Here is a 17713-nt window from a genome sequence, read left to right on the forward strand (position 1 = left end):
TTCGCATCATTTCAGAGGACCTGAACTCCCCGCCTGGTTTGGACTCTATAAAAGCAGAGAGTTTAGCAGGAGAGTCAGTTAAAGATTTATTTGCTGCATACACTCTTAATCAAATAAATTGCTTTAACCCTTTTAGATTTCATGCCATGCTCTCAGTTAGTGTTTGTTGTGTAAGAGCGACGTCAATTAGTTCCAGTTGAAAAAAAAGGACTATGACTGTAATCTTGTGTTTTAAAAGCAGAATTATTGAACTCCTGAGTCAAGTTAACGGATGAAACAAGACCAGAAGTTTATAGTCATGCTGATTTTGAGCCGGTATGATGTTTACGATCCTAATTTGACGTATCAGCATGTTAAGCTTTGCAGGTATTTGATCATAAAATAAAAAATGTAAGACACATTCAAATTGTACCAACGCTAGATAAAATTTGTATATTTTAGCCTGAGTGGAACATGATGAACATCTGTACAAACAGTGTTGGGGAGGAACACTGTTTGTATGTATCTAGTTACTCCTAGTTTATGTATGTCTCCAAACACTGTGTACAAACATGCTTTTTTTATTCATATTTCATCAGATGAATGAAACGCTGATGCAACAGGAACAACAATTTAAAATAAACAGCACAGCTCCAATCATACTGAGTTTATCTAAAAGCTGTTTTAATTGCAGCATGATCACAGCATGACATCGGGCCATTACTAAGGACACTACTCGACCTAACCGGTGTGGTTTGAACCGGCCAAAAGCAACAGACTCACTTGACACTGCCGTTGTTATCATACATCCAACCAGGCTTTCACATCTGGAGCTGAAGAACATCTGTCGTGCAGATTTGAAACAGCCTCATGTCAGTAATGGATCATTTTTAGAAAAGTGAGTTTGTGATAAATTGATAAAGATCTCATTGCTTGTCTTTTTTTCTTGCAGATGTTAGTGATCAAGTCAATGCCAGTGGAGAGTCACAGGTTTGTGTAAAAGTTGTTTAAACATGTGAACTTTACATAAATATAAATACTGTTTCAGCTTTATGACGTCAGGATGTTTAAAAGTCTATTTGTTCTTCAGGCTTCAGACGCTGCTCAGAGGAAGCAGAGCACCTTCGCCCCGCCCACCATGAAAGGTAAACACAGTCCACAACTCAGCAAAATGTGCTCTTTGTGTTAAAATGTAAGAACAACAAAGAGGCTTTATGCAAGGAAGGCAGAAAAAATTGAATTTCCCCTTGAGGAAAGGATGACGTTTTAACTGGTGCATTTTATTTGAAAATGTATCACCAATAAAAATGCGTCTAAAATGTGAAATTGGTGACAAGCAACAACAAAGCATTCAAAATATAACTTTAAACAGGACATATCATGCACATTTTCAGGTCTGGATTTATTTTCTGGGGCTCAACTGGAATATCTTTGCTTGATTTTCAGCTTTAAAAAAAACAACTCCTTATTTATCGTATACTGTCTCTTTAGTTCAGCTTCTGTCTAAAAACAGTCTGTTTTAGCTCCTGTCGCTTGAAGAACCCCCCCTCCTCCCAATGAGCCCACTCTGTTCTGATTGGCCTGGATGAAACGTACGCATAAAATAGTCCTGGGATTTCACTTCTTTCTCTCATACTTTGCTTGAAATCATAGACTGTATATAAAATGGACGTAACATCCTTGACATAGCGACACTGGGTAAAAAAAAAACACGGATTCTACTTATATGGGCATCAGGAGGAGCATGAGGCGCCCTCCTGAACCTGTGAACCAATCAACCTGTCAATCACCACGTAGCCACGCCCTAATGCATACCCTGCTTTATCGTCAAATATAAAATCAGGGAGGCCAAAATGTCCCAAATGAACATCATACTGCATTGAAGAAGGCTTTAAACTAGTGATTGAGACCATAAACACATTTTGAAAACGTTTACTGAGGTTAGAAATCAAGTGAGAAGTTGGTGAATTCTCCATTGACTTGTATAGAGACAGAAGTCCTTTTGACACCAAAACAGTCGCCCCCTGGTGACCTTTTGATAGAATGCAGTTTTAAGTTACTTCTGCGTTCGCATCATTTCAGAGGACCGGAGCTCCCCGCCTGTTCGATACCCATCATGTGAATAGAAGCATTAAATATGCATAAAATGCCACCAACTCCTCCACATCTAAATGATTTGATTTGTACACAAATGCATTTTCAAAGTCTTTAATTCAATCAGACTTTCAGACAATCACATGTTGCATTATATCAAGGAACGAATGCGTTGATTGGCTGTGAGCAAGTCCATAGAAATAGTTTTTAAATATTTTCTAACACAAAAAGGATCGATTGCAGGTATCGTTTGACGGGAGTCGTTTCAATACTACTTGGTATCGATTTATTTAGGTTGATACCTTAAAAGATATTGAGTACCGATACCCGGCCCTCGTCATTTAACATTATAATAGTATAAAAACAACAAAAAAGCATGATATTGCCCCTTTAAACCATGACGTAACTAATATAAAAATGTCCGGAAAGAAGCTGTCTGCTGTCTTTCTGAAACGGTCCCTTAAAGTTCTCTTAATTGGAGTTTATCGGGAACAGACTCATCTTTTGTCCTTTTATAGATATTACATAAATTTAACTTGTGGATTTTTTTAGGCGTGACCAGGCCAACAATCAGCATGCGGTTGGAAATTTCTACTTAATAAACCACAGAAATAATGATGTAAGAACACAGATAATCTTTAGAGACACTGTTAGATTTCATGTTGAATGCCTTAGATTTATACAGTCAGTTAAACTCGTATCCTGTTACTTTATGTACTTTAAACTCTGTAATGTCATGCACTGATCATTCTCTTGCAGCTGTGTACACACCAGCCTCCTCTCCTCAGTTTTATAGTATCTCTACTATACATTATATATATATTATGTTTGCTTTTTAAATGAAGGTTCTGCTTTTTGCTTTTTTGCGTGTTTGTTTTAGTAAATGTTGTTTGTCTTTCTCTGCGTTATCTGTTGCTATTTCTGGTTTCACTTCCACTTCTGTTATCTATTATTGTTTTTCAGTCTTAAATCTGTGGGCCCAGCTGTCGGGGTAATAAGGGGGGATGGTAGAGGTGACTGATGTGTTTCTTAAAGTATGGGTTCATGCTGGTGCGTGGGCTTGTTTTTTTCTCACTGTCGCCAAAAAAAAGGGGTCGAAAACCCCGAAAAGTGGAAAAACTAAACACATTCTCTCACTTATTTGTAGTGGTATCCAACCGTGGAGACAGTTCTGGTTTGATGAGCCAAAAAGTTTTTTGATTTGTCTGTCTTTGAGATTTCCTCCTCGAGCCGAAGGATGGAAATTAGTTTAAGATCCTCACAGGAACATCTTTTTTAGATCAAGTGTCCGAGTTTGTGATCCACCGAACAGACTGTGTGTAGTTTAACTGCATTAATGCTGCTGGAATATTTTAAATAGAAGTTTATCTTTAAGGATTTGGTTCACTGTCTTTCCAAGTCTGTCCTAAAACAACAATCAGGAACACGAATTAACTTTAAAAGTGCTTTTTTCTTGCTGTAATCATTCCTCCTGTTCATACTGACAGTTAGAAGATCCCTTCATGAAGTATTTACAATGTAAATGATGGAGGACACAATCCACAGTCCTCCTTCTGTGCAAAAGATTTATTTAAAAGTTAGTTTAAAAGAAGCTTCAGCCATCCAAATGAGTCAAATCAAGTATCAAATATCAAGATATCTTTTCAATATTACAGTCTTTTTAGTACCAGAGTCCTCTCTTTTTGTTATGAACCTTCCACTACAACCACTCGACTTTATCTGACGAACTCAGACAACTAAAGCCTCATATCACGTTCAGACTTTTGATTACATTTATGCCAAAAAGGAGGACTGTGGATTTTTATCCTCCATCTCTTATATTGTAAATGCATTATGAAGGGATCTTCTAATGCTCAGTATGAACAGAAAGAATGATAACAGCAAGATAAACGTATTTCAATCATCATTTAGGCTCCTGACAGACTTTTAATGTACAAAGGTGTACTGGCAGCAGTACAGAGATATTCCCTTCTTAAGTTTTTAAGTGAGTCCCGCCCTTCTAACCAATCAGACTGTTAAGGGAATTTTCCATATTTGGGGGTCAAGGCTGGCAGGCAGACCTTGACGTCACAATAAAGGCCGCACTATCAACTTGGCAGAGACAAACTGTTTCTGTCCTTGAGACGGTGAAGGCAGCTGTGTGCGGTGTTTTTGGGGAATGCAGGAGTCACTTTGATAACGGCGGTGCAGCATTGCTGTGGCATCCGAGGTCTGACTCCCACAGATGGGTAACTGTGTGTCCTTGTTTGTAGAAGGAACCAATAAGCTTATTCCATTACTGTAGATGCATTGAGTATGACCATTTATGGGCTTAGAGTATCTGTGAAGGCTTAAAGACGATCAACGGACAGTCGTGGTAGCATCATACATCAGACGAGTATATTGATAATACTTCGATTCTCCTCGGCCGAGCTTCAAAAAACATTTTCAGCGTAAGACATCCTAGACTCCTACTACACTTTTCTCTACTGCTGAGGTTTAACCATTGACAAACATATTCTCCATAACACAGAGGAGGCCAAAGTCAGAGGTGGGAGTTCTCCTGGCCTCGTAATCCTCTTATCTCCGAGGCTCCAAGCTAGTACTAGCTGCCGGGAGACGTTACTATGCCTGAACTCCTACTGCCTGCATTAACCCTTACTTTACTGTTTTGACATTTGACAGCTTGTAAAAACACCCCAAATGTCTTTTATTCTGAACTTTGATGACTTTTCCTAAAGTGGCCCAAAGTGCACAAAAATATGTTTGTCCATTGAGGCTGTTCTGTATCTACTGACATGGCTGACATAGTTAAATGAATAGTTAATAGTTTTAACAAGATAGTAGTTATGAGACTGATGGCTCTAATGGTTATACAATAAACCCCACAGCTCCATAAAGTTCTGCTCATTTTCAGGTTCAGTGAAATACATTTAAATAATTATTGCTATCTTATATTTTCATGTCTTAGGTAAAATAGGACATGATATTGTGTGATAGTAGCTGTTTATTCTCCAAAAGTGAGTATTGTAAAAGCTAAAAAATACACTCTCTGCTCTCTGAAACATGAATCAAGGTTTTAATCACACATCTATTGATCAGTCAGATCGTCTATTGATGCCATAGACTGTATATAAAATGGACGTAACATCCGTGACGTCACCCATTGGTTTGTGGACTGCTGCTTGGAAGCGAATAGTTTCGGATCTGGGCAGCGCCATCTTGAAAATTTCCGGTGCATGCTGGGAAAAATAAAAACACGGATTCTACTTATATGGGCATCAGGAGGAGCAAGAGGCGCCCTCCTGAACCTGTGAACCAATCAACCTGTCAATCACGACGTAGCCACGCCCTAATGCATACCCTGCTTTATCGTCACATATAAAATCAGGGAGGCCAAAATGTCCCAAATGAACATCATATTGCATTGAAGAAGGCTTTAAACTAGCGATTGAGACCATAAACACATTTTGAAAACGTTTACTGAGGTTATAAATCAAGTGAGAAGTTGGTGAATTCTCCATTGACTTGTATAGAGACGGAAGTCCTTTTGACACCAAAACGGTCGCCCCCTGGTGGCCTTTTGATAGAATGCAGTTTTAAGTTACTTCCACGTTGGCCTCATTTCAGAGGACCGGAACTCCCCGCCTGATTGATGCTTTCTGAATAGATCTGTGGTTCAAAATTTGGTTTAGACACTTTTTTATGAGGGAATTCTTAGACAGGGTCTAAATTGACCCAGAACATACCGTGAGGGTGTAGAATATGAAAGGTATGTGCGGGTTAGTCAATCAAAAAGCGGCACTATCTCCAATCCTGAAGGAGGAATCATTATATCAGTTGTGGAGGATCACGAGGATGGAGATCAGGGAGGCAAGAAAGTAGTGTTGCATAAAAACTTGCATATTGAAGCTTTAAATGATCTATTTGTACATTTATATGTTTAATTTATAGTTGCAAATAATTACTGTTTGGGCCTTAAACGTTTGTGTGATTAAGACATCTTTCAAATTATTCTGATTGTGCAGGTTTCTGTGAGTTGAAGTGATTTGTGTTGCTGTAAAAAATGTTTACTTTCACAACAATAGTAGCTTGAATGTGTCGAATCTTCACATGATCTGAAACAAACTGATCCGAGGCGCGATAGAAGCATTTTTCACACAGCACACAGCTCTCTTTCGGTTACACATACAGTTTCACGGTATTTGAGGAGCAACAGATTATTAAATTTGCAGAAGAAGAAGTAGTAGTAGTAGTTGTTGTCATCCGTGCTCAGCTTTCAGACACAATATAACATCGAAAGAGCACCTGGCTGTCGGCTTTTATCTCTAAAAGACTTTGTTGTTGTTGTTGTTGTCATTTTGTTATTATCGCTCGTGTTGAATAATTTATAAAACTGTTACAGAAGCTTCTCCCTGCGACAGACCGACAGATTGAAGAGGCTGACTAAGCATATTTCCTGCAAGTGTATTTTTATATATATCTTTAAAAAAATGTAGGTGAGACTGACGTGTTTGTTGTAGTAACTGTGCAGGAAGAAGTGCATGTGTTTTTATATATTTAAAAAAAGAGAGAAAGGAAGAGAGGAGGAAGAAAAACATATAGTGCATGAATGAGTGTGTGCAGGTCTCTCCGACAGTGAGTGCAGCACTGAGTCGGTTCCAGGAAGTGGAGACCGTAAAAGCTTTTCTTTTATTGATTCTGCCTCAGTGTGTGTGTGTGTGTGTGTGTGTGTGTGTGTGTGTGTGTGTGTGTATGAGTGTGTGTATGAGCCTCGGTTCGCTAATAGCTTCATGAGTCATGGCGTGTGCACTAAACACACAGCAGATATTTACATTGTGTAGGGTCACATGAATATGAATTGTTATATTTATTGATTATCAGCAGGCGTGATGTATTAAATAAGTATATTTACTCAAGTACTACACTTGAATGCCAATTTCAGGTACTTGAGTATTTTCTATTTTGCGTTACTTCTACTCCAAAACATTTATATACAGCTGTAGTTACTTTCCAGATTTCAAAGCTACATTAAAAACATGACATTTAAAAATGATATTAAAGATGAAGCCAGTAGTTTCCAACCTTTCTAGTCTTATGAGCTTTCATCGTGCATGTTTCATATGTCTGGGTTGTTAACAAAGAGGCATTTCTTCTCTTTAAACTTCAATTTCAGGTCAAATATTGGATCATTTAAACATTTAATTAAAGCAACCATGTGAAAAAGTTTAGATAAAAGTCAAAAACGGATTTTTTTTTTTACCACAACTTTGTTTTTTCTTCTTTCCGCTCCCATTAATCATCTCATGACCCCTTCAGATTTATCTGGTGACCCTTTGGAGGGGCCGGACCCCTAGTTTGGGAACCACTGGACTAAACTAAATAACTGCACATGAAGTAGTTTAAATTAGCTTCACATTGACACACACACACACACACAACAACATCAAAATGCTGCTTAAACACTAATGAATGAGTATTAATCAAATTTTTATATTATTCACAGATGCAGATTTTCTTTTTACTTCTAAAATGAGCTTTTTATTGTAATTTGAGGAAATTGACTGCAGACTTTTTGCTTATAACAAAGTTTTTTTTTACTTTGTTGGTACTTAAATAAAGGATGTGTTTTTTTCTTCCACCACTGTTGATTAATCTGATCTGAAGGTTTTATCCTCATACTGTAAAACTGCGGTAATGGGAATCTCTTACATACTGTTCATATTCTGACTCATAATTAGTCTCTAATTCACCATTTCACATTCATTTTATCTCAATTTTTGTACATTGTGGGTCACATTAGGAAAAGTCTGGCTAAAATAAATGTGAATATGGTGATTTTACAGCTCTGAAATACAATAAAAATGAACAGTATGTCAGGGTTAATTGGCTTTCTTTTCATGTTTGGGTGGATTTCTCAGTTTGATGTTACCGTCATTCCTCGGATAACTGGGGACATTCGTCGCAGAGTGACACTGGAGTTTGTAAAGTGAATCAGCAACTTGTTGTCTAACCATACTGCCAAATATAAACATGTGAGACACATTTCTCGAATGCCTCGTCCCTAAACCGCCGGCCCAGTGGGATATTTATAGTTTAAAACAACACAAGCTGCTTTCTTAGTCCTCAGTTTGATGTTTTTTCTCTTTTTTTTAATTCAGTTTCAGTGCTGATTACTTTAAATTATACCTTTTAATTTAATTTTGGTTACTTTTTTGCTCCACTGCGACTTGTGTGTAGTTGCGGCGTCTCTCCACTAGAGGTGCTCTTCTCTCCTCAGAGCTACAGCTGGAGGTGGAGCAACACCTTCTGGGCGCGGGGCTCTGTGGCGAGGCGGACGGCCAGTTGAGCCCGATCACGGCGCAGCTCTATGCCGCCGCTACCCTGTGGGCCAATCACAATGGGCCAGAGGAAGCCAATGGGAATGAGGCGAGTCTGGTGTTAGCCAATCAGGAGAGAGGAGTGGCAGAGAGCAACAGCTCGGGGGGTAAACGAGTTTTAGCCCGTAAAAGCTCACGAGCACGACACTTTGGCCAGCAGTATACTCAAATGTGCTGTTTTATTAAGATATCTGTTTAATTTACGCTAATGCTAGGCCTGTCACGATAACTACTTTACGATATATTGTCCAAGAAATAATCACAATTAATAATATTATTGGAGTTAGCATGATACGATTGGTTCAAATACCATACTTTACTATTTGAGAGGTTGCCAGGGAGAATTTGGGGTTTATAGAAATGTCTGGAACCATTTTTATATGTTGGGGTGAGTGTGATGCTCACAAAAAAGGTTTTTTATGAGTTAAATAGTTCATATACACATCCCTCCTTTTCTGTCTTAAAAAAGAAAAGAAAAACAAATTTACGAAACCCAGGAGAGACTCAGCAGCCAGACATTTCTACTCGCTCAGTTTAGTAGCAGCTGAGATCGTCACTACAATGACAATAGATGGTCCACCTTAAACGTCGGTCCACCTTAAGTAAGCCAGGCCAAGGCTAGGCTAACCATAAAACAATATCGAGGTCAGCAAAAGTGATCGAGGTCATGTCTATGTATTGTACGATAAGTCGATAACGTAATTATCGTGACGGACCTAGCCAGGGCTACAACAAGAGATCGCAGGGTTTTAGTTTATGGTGAACCAGCAAAACCAGAACAATGAATTAATTAAATTAAATTATAATTATGACATCATTTGAAAGAGTTTTGAACGTTTTAAAACATTTCAACATTTGTCCAAATACTCTGAAACAAGTATTAAATTTAATTTGGCGTATACTGTTGGCCTTACAGACAAACACACAAAACAAAATAATAATCATAATTTTCATATTATTTTACACTCAACTATATCTCCACATCAAATTTAGCCACCGAATAAGAAAACAAAACAACATCTGTCTCCTAGAAACTAAGAATAAACTCGACTAATCTGCAACAGCAAACCTTTTTATTGAAACATAACGCCACCTGGATTATATAATCTAACAATATAATGAGTAAATATTGTTTTATAAACTGCCAAGCTGCAAAAATGTTCACTGACTGACTAAAACATCTTCTCATGGTGACTGAAGTACTATTAAACTTTTTTTTTGCAGTTCTTTTTAGGCAGTTAAAGCATTTAGTTAAGGTTGAGGGAAGATTGTGGTCTCGATTAAATAGATAGATAGATAGATAGATAGATAGATAGATAGATAGATAGATAGATAGATAGATAGATGTAAACTTTATTTATCCCCTTGGGGAAATTTAGGGTCCAGCAGCTTAATACACAAAGACATCAAAAATACTAAAAAATTAAATACAATATACTAAATACTAAATAAGAAAAACAGCAAGGTCTGAGGATGAGGCTGTGTGATAAAGTGCACGAATAAAATAAAATAGAAATTTAAAAATTAAACATAAATAATTTTAAAAAAATTAAATAAAAAAAATTAAAACAAACAAAAAATAAATAAATAAATAAATAAAAATAAATAAATAAAATAAAAATAAAGTTTTTTTAGAATTTAGTGGCAAAAACGTTATATAATATTAATAAGTATGTTTTAAATTGGTGTTTAATTCTGTTGTGTTATTGTTACCTTAGAATGAGATCTTTATATAAACATAGAGAGCAGGTTCTCTATGTTTCTACAGTAGCCCAGAATGGACAAACCAAACAAGAAGGACTTTTAAAATTAGTTTTGCTAGTTATCTCGACCACCACAGGTTGTCGTAGATGCTTGGAAAGACAAGGGGAGGGGAAATTCACTTGGTTGTAATCTGCAACCTCGCCACTAGATGGCACTAAATTCTACACACTGCACCTTTAAATAATAAGAAAATAGTTCCTTGAAGTACAAGACAGAAGACGTTTGCTTTGTTGACATTAAGGCAATCAATCTTTTCCTAACCTTAAACAAAGTTCTTTTGTTGCTTAAAACTCAAACCACACATGAGGACAAAGAGTCCTTTCAGCTGATAAACGTCACTAACGTTTAAATAAAGCAATACATGAGTTTTAAGAGATTTGTCTATTAGTTAAGTAAGCTGGTTTATACAATAGTCTTTGCTTGCTTACGTCACAACTTTAGTTAGACTTAGTTGTTTGCCTTCTTTCTGCAATCTACCTAAAAACTGCATTAACCTCCTGCGACGCTGCATCCTCATATGGGGACATTACATTTTGGGTTTGCTGAACCTTATACTTCATTCTACTGAACTTTGACCTGCTGTCGTCATTCTTGTACACGCCTTGCACATGCCCCCTAGTGGTAGCAAAGCAGAATACATAATAAATGAACTAATTAATGCATTAATCAGTGTAAAAAAGACAATGGCAGGCATCTTGGCCGAGTCAATTAACAGCTGATCGCCAGACAAAAGTGGACCAGGTACAAAATCTTTCAAAATGTTATTGTTGAAACACAAATTTGAATTATTTTAGCAATAGCAACAAGCTACAAGACGGCTAAACAGGAAGAAAAAAAATACTCATTTGAGGGCATTGGGAAAGTGTAAATGTAAGGAAATTAACAGTTTTATACACTGGTGACTTAATTGTGTTGTACAGTAAAATAAACCCACTGTCCCCACATGAAAACATGTTTTTCAAAAACTACTTCCTGTTCAGAGAGAAATTAAAAAATCCATACCAAACAAAAAGTCGAGTTTCAGGAGGTTAATTAGGTTTTTTATATCAATCTCAAGCTCCTTCTCATGCTGTGATAAACATGTTGTCTGCAACTAACAGCAGAAAGATGACGTTAGTGACTATTTGCAGAAAAATGTGGAACATCTAAGCAGCTAAAGAGCCAGATAGTATTCTCAGGAGACCAAATAAGAGATAAAAAAGAGTGAATATTGGACTTTGATTGAACGCTAATGTTGTTCTGTGTCTTCCGGATGTGAATATTAACAGTTTATAACTTTATTATGCTGGCAGCTTGTTGTTTTTCTGCCCCCTAGTGGCCAAAATTGAATTACTGCAGCTTTAAGGTCATGTATAAGTAAAACCTAAAAAATGTATACGCAATTAAATTTTACTTAATTAACAATTTCTGCAACAATGAACACTGACACACACTTTAATACACAGTTCACGACTAATTATTCACTCCATGTTTGCATGTTCTGTCATTCTGTGAGAAAATACTAACATTACTAACTCATCTGCTCTCCCTCTCTTCTTCTCTTTCTCTCTTTTTTATGGCTTTGCATCTTTCAATCTCTTCTCTTCCACCTCTCTTCTCTCTCTCTCTCACCTTTTTTCTCAGATTTGTCATGTGGCCACAAAAAGGAAGCTACCAGTCCCGACGCCGTCTCCCGATAGCCGCCTTTTGCTCACTTCTTTCATCTCTCCGTAACAAACTCTTCCCTCTTCTCCCTCCTCCCCCCCACCACTCATCCTCCTTATCTGATCCCCATTTAACAAACACACTCTTGTGCTTTAACATGCTCACTAATACTATATAATTTGATTTAGCGACACCTCTTTCACGCACCGACACACAACACGTAGAGAGATTTCGGTTCAACTGTACTGAATCAAGCTTAATTTAAAACAAACTGTAGGTGATGTTGGTGAGGTTTTGCTTGTGTAGAAATGGCTGTGAATAAAGATGTATTATATGGAAACATTTACTCAATGTCTTAATGTTATTTCTCCTTTAGCGACGCTCTTTAAAGTCCGTGTAAAGTGAGAATAAATATGTGTTCTGAGTTTGACATACCACAGAAAAGTGTGTTGTTAACCACCCTGCCAAATTTGAATGATTAAAAAAAATCGCCAAATATATGAAATTAGGATCCAAAGTTGTGTAAAAGTCAGCCTCTTTCTCTGCTCCCAAACGCTGTGGAAGTGGCCGCCGAGTCCGCTGAAGCCCCGCCCCCTACCAAGTGTCACCTGTCAATCAAAGTCACCACCTCTAACCCTAACCCTGCTAACTCAGCTGCTAGCTCGGCGGCTAACTCGGCTGCTAGCTCGGCGGCTAACTCAGCTGATAACTCGGCGGCTAGCTCGGTGGCTAACTCGGCGGTTAGCTCGGTGGCTAACTCGGCGGCTAACTCGGTGGCTAACTCAGCTAACTGGCTAACTGTAGACTGTAGTAGTAGTAGTGTGCGCTGAATGTATTTATACCTCTACAGCAGCAGGGGCGGGTTTATGTCCATTAAATCCAGACACAGAAATCTTGAAACACAGTTTGTGAAGCCTAGCTCAACAATTCAAATCTAAATGGTTGAAATGCTTTTTACACCTTTTTTTAGAAATACATTTATGACCTATTTAATGTGTTTAGAAGAAAATGTCTGAATACACTTTACACAGTCTTTAAAACACTATTTTTATGTTAAAATTATAGCAATCTAAAGCATGTTTTTTCCCCCTTCGCACTTCAAAAAGACCTAAAACCAAATGGATATATCAGAATATTGGGACAACCATTAAGAGATTAAAGCATTAAAAGTACAAGATTAAAAGGAGAGAGAGAGAGAGGGGAGAAAAAAAGGTTTTTATAGGAAGGACATGTTTTGTTTGTGTGTACCATTTGTGCAGCAATAAATAGCATTAACATGTCTGCTTTCTACACATCTGTGTGACCCCTCTGTTTGGAGATCAGCACCCCTCCCGTCACTGCATTAACAGCTTGAAATGTGCGCTTGTTTGTGAGTAAGTGTGCGGTTTATGCAACACGAGCCTCAGTGTTTTTATTACATGGCCCAAAGAGGGGGAAAATATACACAGATGGGATGTGAAGAGAGGCAAAAACACCCATGTGAAATACTATTTAAAAGCTATATTTCTCAATCTACCAATACCTTGGATTAACTTGTTTTTTTAAAGTGACTGATATCTGGCTTTCTTCTACAGTAAAGACAAATATTCAGGGTTTTTTTCCACATTTCATCCTCTTCAAGGCTTTAGCAGGTATTTCCTGTTGATGCCGAATCCAACGCACAGCTAGAAAAAAAAAAGGAGGATTTATTACTGGGACTTACTGTTCACACTTTACTGCCAAGAGTTCCTTAGGTAGTCCTGTATGATCCTATCTTAGTGGCTTGTGTTTGAGTATATGTGGTGACGCAAGAAAAGGAAACACTGTTTAAGCGTTTCTCATTTTTCTTATTTAGTTTAAAAAGTGATTTAAAACATGTTGGATTTGGTGGAGATGGCTGGCTGTCGACGGACGGCTTTATACGAAGAAAAGTGATTAAAAATGTTGCTTTAATTTTACTTTTTTTCATTGCCATCACTTTACCTGCCGTATTCACAATGTGCCGGTCATCAGATTACATTAAAAAAGTTTGGTTTTGCACAACGGTGACATGAAATTGTTGCTCACATCTGGAGGATTTTAGCAGCAGGTGAATCCCAAATATTAAAAAAAAAAAAAAAAGAAGCTAATATTTCATAACATTATGAAAGTGCAGCACAAGATAAAAACTCTACTGTGATGTGGAAATGTAGTGAAGTGAAGTCAGAATATTTGCAAGTGCATGAAAAAGAAGACAAAGTGAGATTTTATGATATAATTAAATCACACTGAGTAATTCTAACAAGTCAAATGTTACGGTGATGAGAGAAACAGCCTTTAAATCATTAAAATACTATTTGTTAGGGGTGTAAATCACAAGATTCTTCAGGATATGATATTATATCAACAGACAACGACTCAATGTTTGAGGATATCACAAAGTCTGCCACATGTGACTCAGGAGGCAGCGATCGATATGAGACGACATCGCAATCACTTCCATTCATATCAAATCACAAAAAGCAACTCAAATATCATTTGACTTTTTTTTCCTGAGCTCAACACGACATTTAAATGAAGAACAATCTATTCTTCTTATTAAAAACAGACCTGCTGTTCACTATAAAGTTCCACATTTTGATATATTGAGCTTTAAAACGTTCAAATCCTATGAAAGAAAACCAAAAGAACATTAACTCACTATTTTTATACATTAAATCAGGATTTTTTGCTTCCCTTTCAAAACTGCGGAGTCGACCCGCCTCATTTTGCCCAAAAGAGGAGCAACACCATCACATTTCAGGTAGTTTATAGTCTGTCCGAAGCATTTGGTGACAGACTTGCCTCTATAATCCAGCTACAGACGTGTTGCTGCTGAAATGTGAACTCACAGCAGTGATACTCATCCCTTTTTTAAAGTTGTGGTTTAGATTTTGTGGATAAAAGCTACTCAGGATAACTTTTTTTCTGGGCTGCTCACCATGGCATCACTTGCATTCAGGCGGGGAGCGCCGGTCCTCTGAAATGATGCCAACGCCGAAGTAACGTAAAACTGCATTCTATCAAAAGGCCACCAGGGGGCGACCGTTTAGGTGTCAAAAGGACTTCCGTCTCTATACAAGTCAATGGAGAATTCACCAACTTCTCACTTGATTTCTAACCTCAGTAAACGTTTTCAAAATGTGTTTATGGTCTCAATCGCTAGTTTAAAGCCTTCTTCAATGCAGTATGATGTTCATTTGGGACATTTTGGCCTCCCTGATTTTATATGTGACGATAAAACAGGGTATGCATTAGGGCGTGGCTACGTCGTGATTGACAGGTTGATTGGTTCACAGGTTCAGGAGGGCGCCTCATGCTCCTCCTGATGCCCATATAAGTAGAATCCGTGTTTTTATTTTTCCCAGCATGCACCGGAAATGTTCAAGATGGCGCTGCTCAGATCCGAAACTATTCGCTTCCAAGCAGCAGTCCACAAACCAATGGGTGACGTCACGGATGTTACGTCCATTTTATATACAGTCTATGGGACTTACCAAAAAATGTGTCTTAAAGATTTTTGGCTTGTTGAATCAATGTATCTTTACACTCCGAGTTTTTACCACAGTTTGAGAAAGAGAGAGAAGTTCCAAAAAAGAGCGGGAAAATAATGTTATTGGCTCGTTGATCATTGAATCTATATGTATTTTTACACTGCTAGTATTTTCATTATTAATTATGAGTTACGTGTGTGTGTGTGTGTGTGTGTGTGTGTGTGTGTGTGTGCAGGTAAACTGGACAGTTCAGTACCTGAAGAGGACGAGGAGGACAGCAGCCCTCAGGACGGCTGATAGCAGGAGAAAAAGTCCCAAAAGAGAGGCAGCCAATTCATCCACGATACTCTGAAGGAACCAACAGACGGACTTTTACGCTCCCACAGGACATCGACCTCTGTGCAGCTCACTGAGAAACTGTCGGCAGAAGTTAATACCTTCATTTTTAATATCAGTACAGATTCAACCAGCTTCTCTTCATGAACTTTAAAAGCAGCCAGAACAGTTTTCACACATCACTTATGTACATTAAACTCAACATAAACTTGAGTATTATACTTTTAAAAAAATTAAAACTTACCTTTGTTTGTCCATTTTCAGCTCATGAATAAGGTGGAAGTATGATATCAAATGAACGCTACCAGCACAGTTAGCCTCTAACGGACATTTTAACACTTTTGGCGGGAAATAACACTTTTGGCGGGAAACTTGTAAACTTGTTGAGGGACTTCTGATGCTGTAAAACAACAAATTTCCATATTTACACACTTAAAAAAAATACTGAAAATGAAGGAATATGAATATGGACAGCTATATATTTTATCTTTGTCTGCTGGCTACTTCGTATTTTGTAGCCAAGAAAAAACAGCAAATTAAACCAATTTAATTAAAAATAATCCAGTGATATAGACTCAGGTTAGCTTAGTTAGGTCTAAAACATTAAAAAAAACTAGCTAACGTTCTTACCGTTAGCTGTTTCATGTTTGCTGGCTAGTTTCATAAAGTTGCGCAATATGTTCACATTTACAGTTACGAAATTAGCTAGTTAATTACGTGTTTAAATAACTTTAATGGTTTTATACTAGACGTAATCCACAGTTTTCTACTTATTATATCAGATGTACAATCATTGTTCTGGCTAATTTTCTCGGTTATTTCCCCTCCTGAATGTTTCAAAATGTCCAAAATTTCACTATTTGTTTACATGACACAATGTTAATGCTTTATTATACAGGTCCTCTCATCTTATACTTAATTTCATGGGAACTTTCTGAGTAATTAGCAGATATTTAAAGGTTAAATCTTAGGACATTTTATTGAGATTGTGGTGCAATTTGGTACAAGTTGTAGGAGAAATACTTGTTAAGTGTTAAGTTGATTCAGTCTGTAAGTGTTGGTTTAATATATTTGGGCTCATACGTACTTATTATTGCAAAACTACCTTAAAAATACTCTTAACAAGTGTTTAACTGACAGAAAATAACTTAAATATTTAGCTTTCATTGTGTAGTTTTGTGTCATACTACATATTAGCATATTAGGTTTCTTAAAAACTCGACTTTAATACCAAATAATTAAAAATAAATGTCACAATAATTCACATTTACACAGCAGCTACTTTAAGGAAAAACATATAAAAACCTACTATGCTAATAAATCATTATATGACACACAAAGTATTCAGTATTTTCTTAAAGCTGAATAATTAAGTCTAATTTTTGAAGGTTTGAACAATAACAACTATGTATGAACTCATGTATATTGAGCATTTCATACTAACTAAACCACCTTTCTTATAATTTGTACCATATTGCAACACTTAGGGAGCGTAATAAAGATAATATCACACTCTTAACACCACCTTCGTGAAGCTTTTAGCCAATATATCATTTTTCTTAATACTATCAGTGTGTCTTTTTATTTTATTTTAAACGGCAGACATTTGGAGAATCTGATTTTCGGTACTAGTTACACCTCTGCTATAATGTCTGCTGTGAAACTATATTCCCCTTATATTGTATTTAACTATAAAAGACACATATAATTGGGGTTTTTGCCATTTTAATGTTTCATTCAGTGAACTGTTCGGCCACTTTAACAGTTATAAGTTACATCTATGCAAAGTGAAGTTTACAGTTGATGAGCACAGGATTCATTTTTTAAATAAAGTGATTATGTTAATGTACGTCCATTCAATCAATCAATCTGTACATGCACATCTGTATATCCCTGTGACTTATATCAATAACAGCAATAAAATATCAGTATTGATTTCATACACATCAGATTTTAAGATACAGGCTCCTGTAATGTCAATGTTTGATGTCTAATAGTGTTCTTGCAGCGCCATCTGGTGGCTAAACAGCAGCACTGCATCTAAAT

At 37.0% G+C, this 17713-nt stretch overlaps 1 protein-coding gene across 1 annotated transcript in view; it reads left to right on the forward strand.

Annotated features, from left to right (window-relative positions):
• Nucleotides 1-17516, forward strand: part of LOC133991897 (protein phosphatase 1 regulatory subunit 1C-like) — a 24520-nt gene extending 7004 nt beyond the window's left edge. Inside the window, exons 3-5 of the mRNA XM_062430497.1 lie at nucleotides 932-969; nucleotides 1070-1124; nucleotides 15567-17516. Of these exons, the coding sequence (XP_062286481.1) occupies nucleotides 932-969; nucleotides 1070-1124; nucleotides 15567-15628 (155 nt within the window). The 3' untranslated portion in view covers nucleotides 15629-17516. The remainder of the gene's footprint in view (nucleotides 1-931; nucleotides 970-1069; nucleotides 1125-15566) is intronic.
• Nucleotides 17517-17713: the final 197 nt, after the last annotated feature.

The sequence above is a fragment of the Scomber scombrus genome, chromosome 12, assembly GCF_963691925.1.
Source record: "Scomber scombrus chromosome 12, fScoSco1.1, whole genome shotgun sequence".
Lineage (NCBI taxonomy): Eukaryota > Metazoa > Chordata > Actinopteri > Scombriformes > Scombridae > Scomber > Scomber scombrus.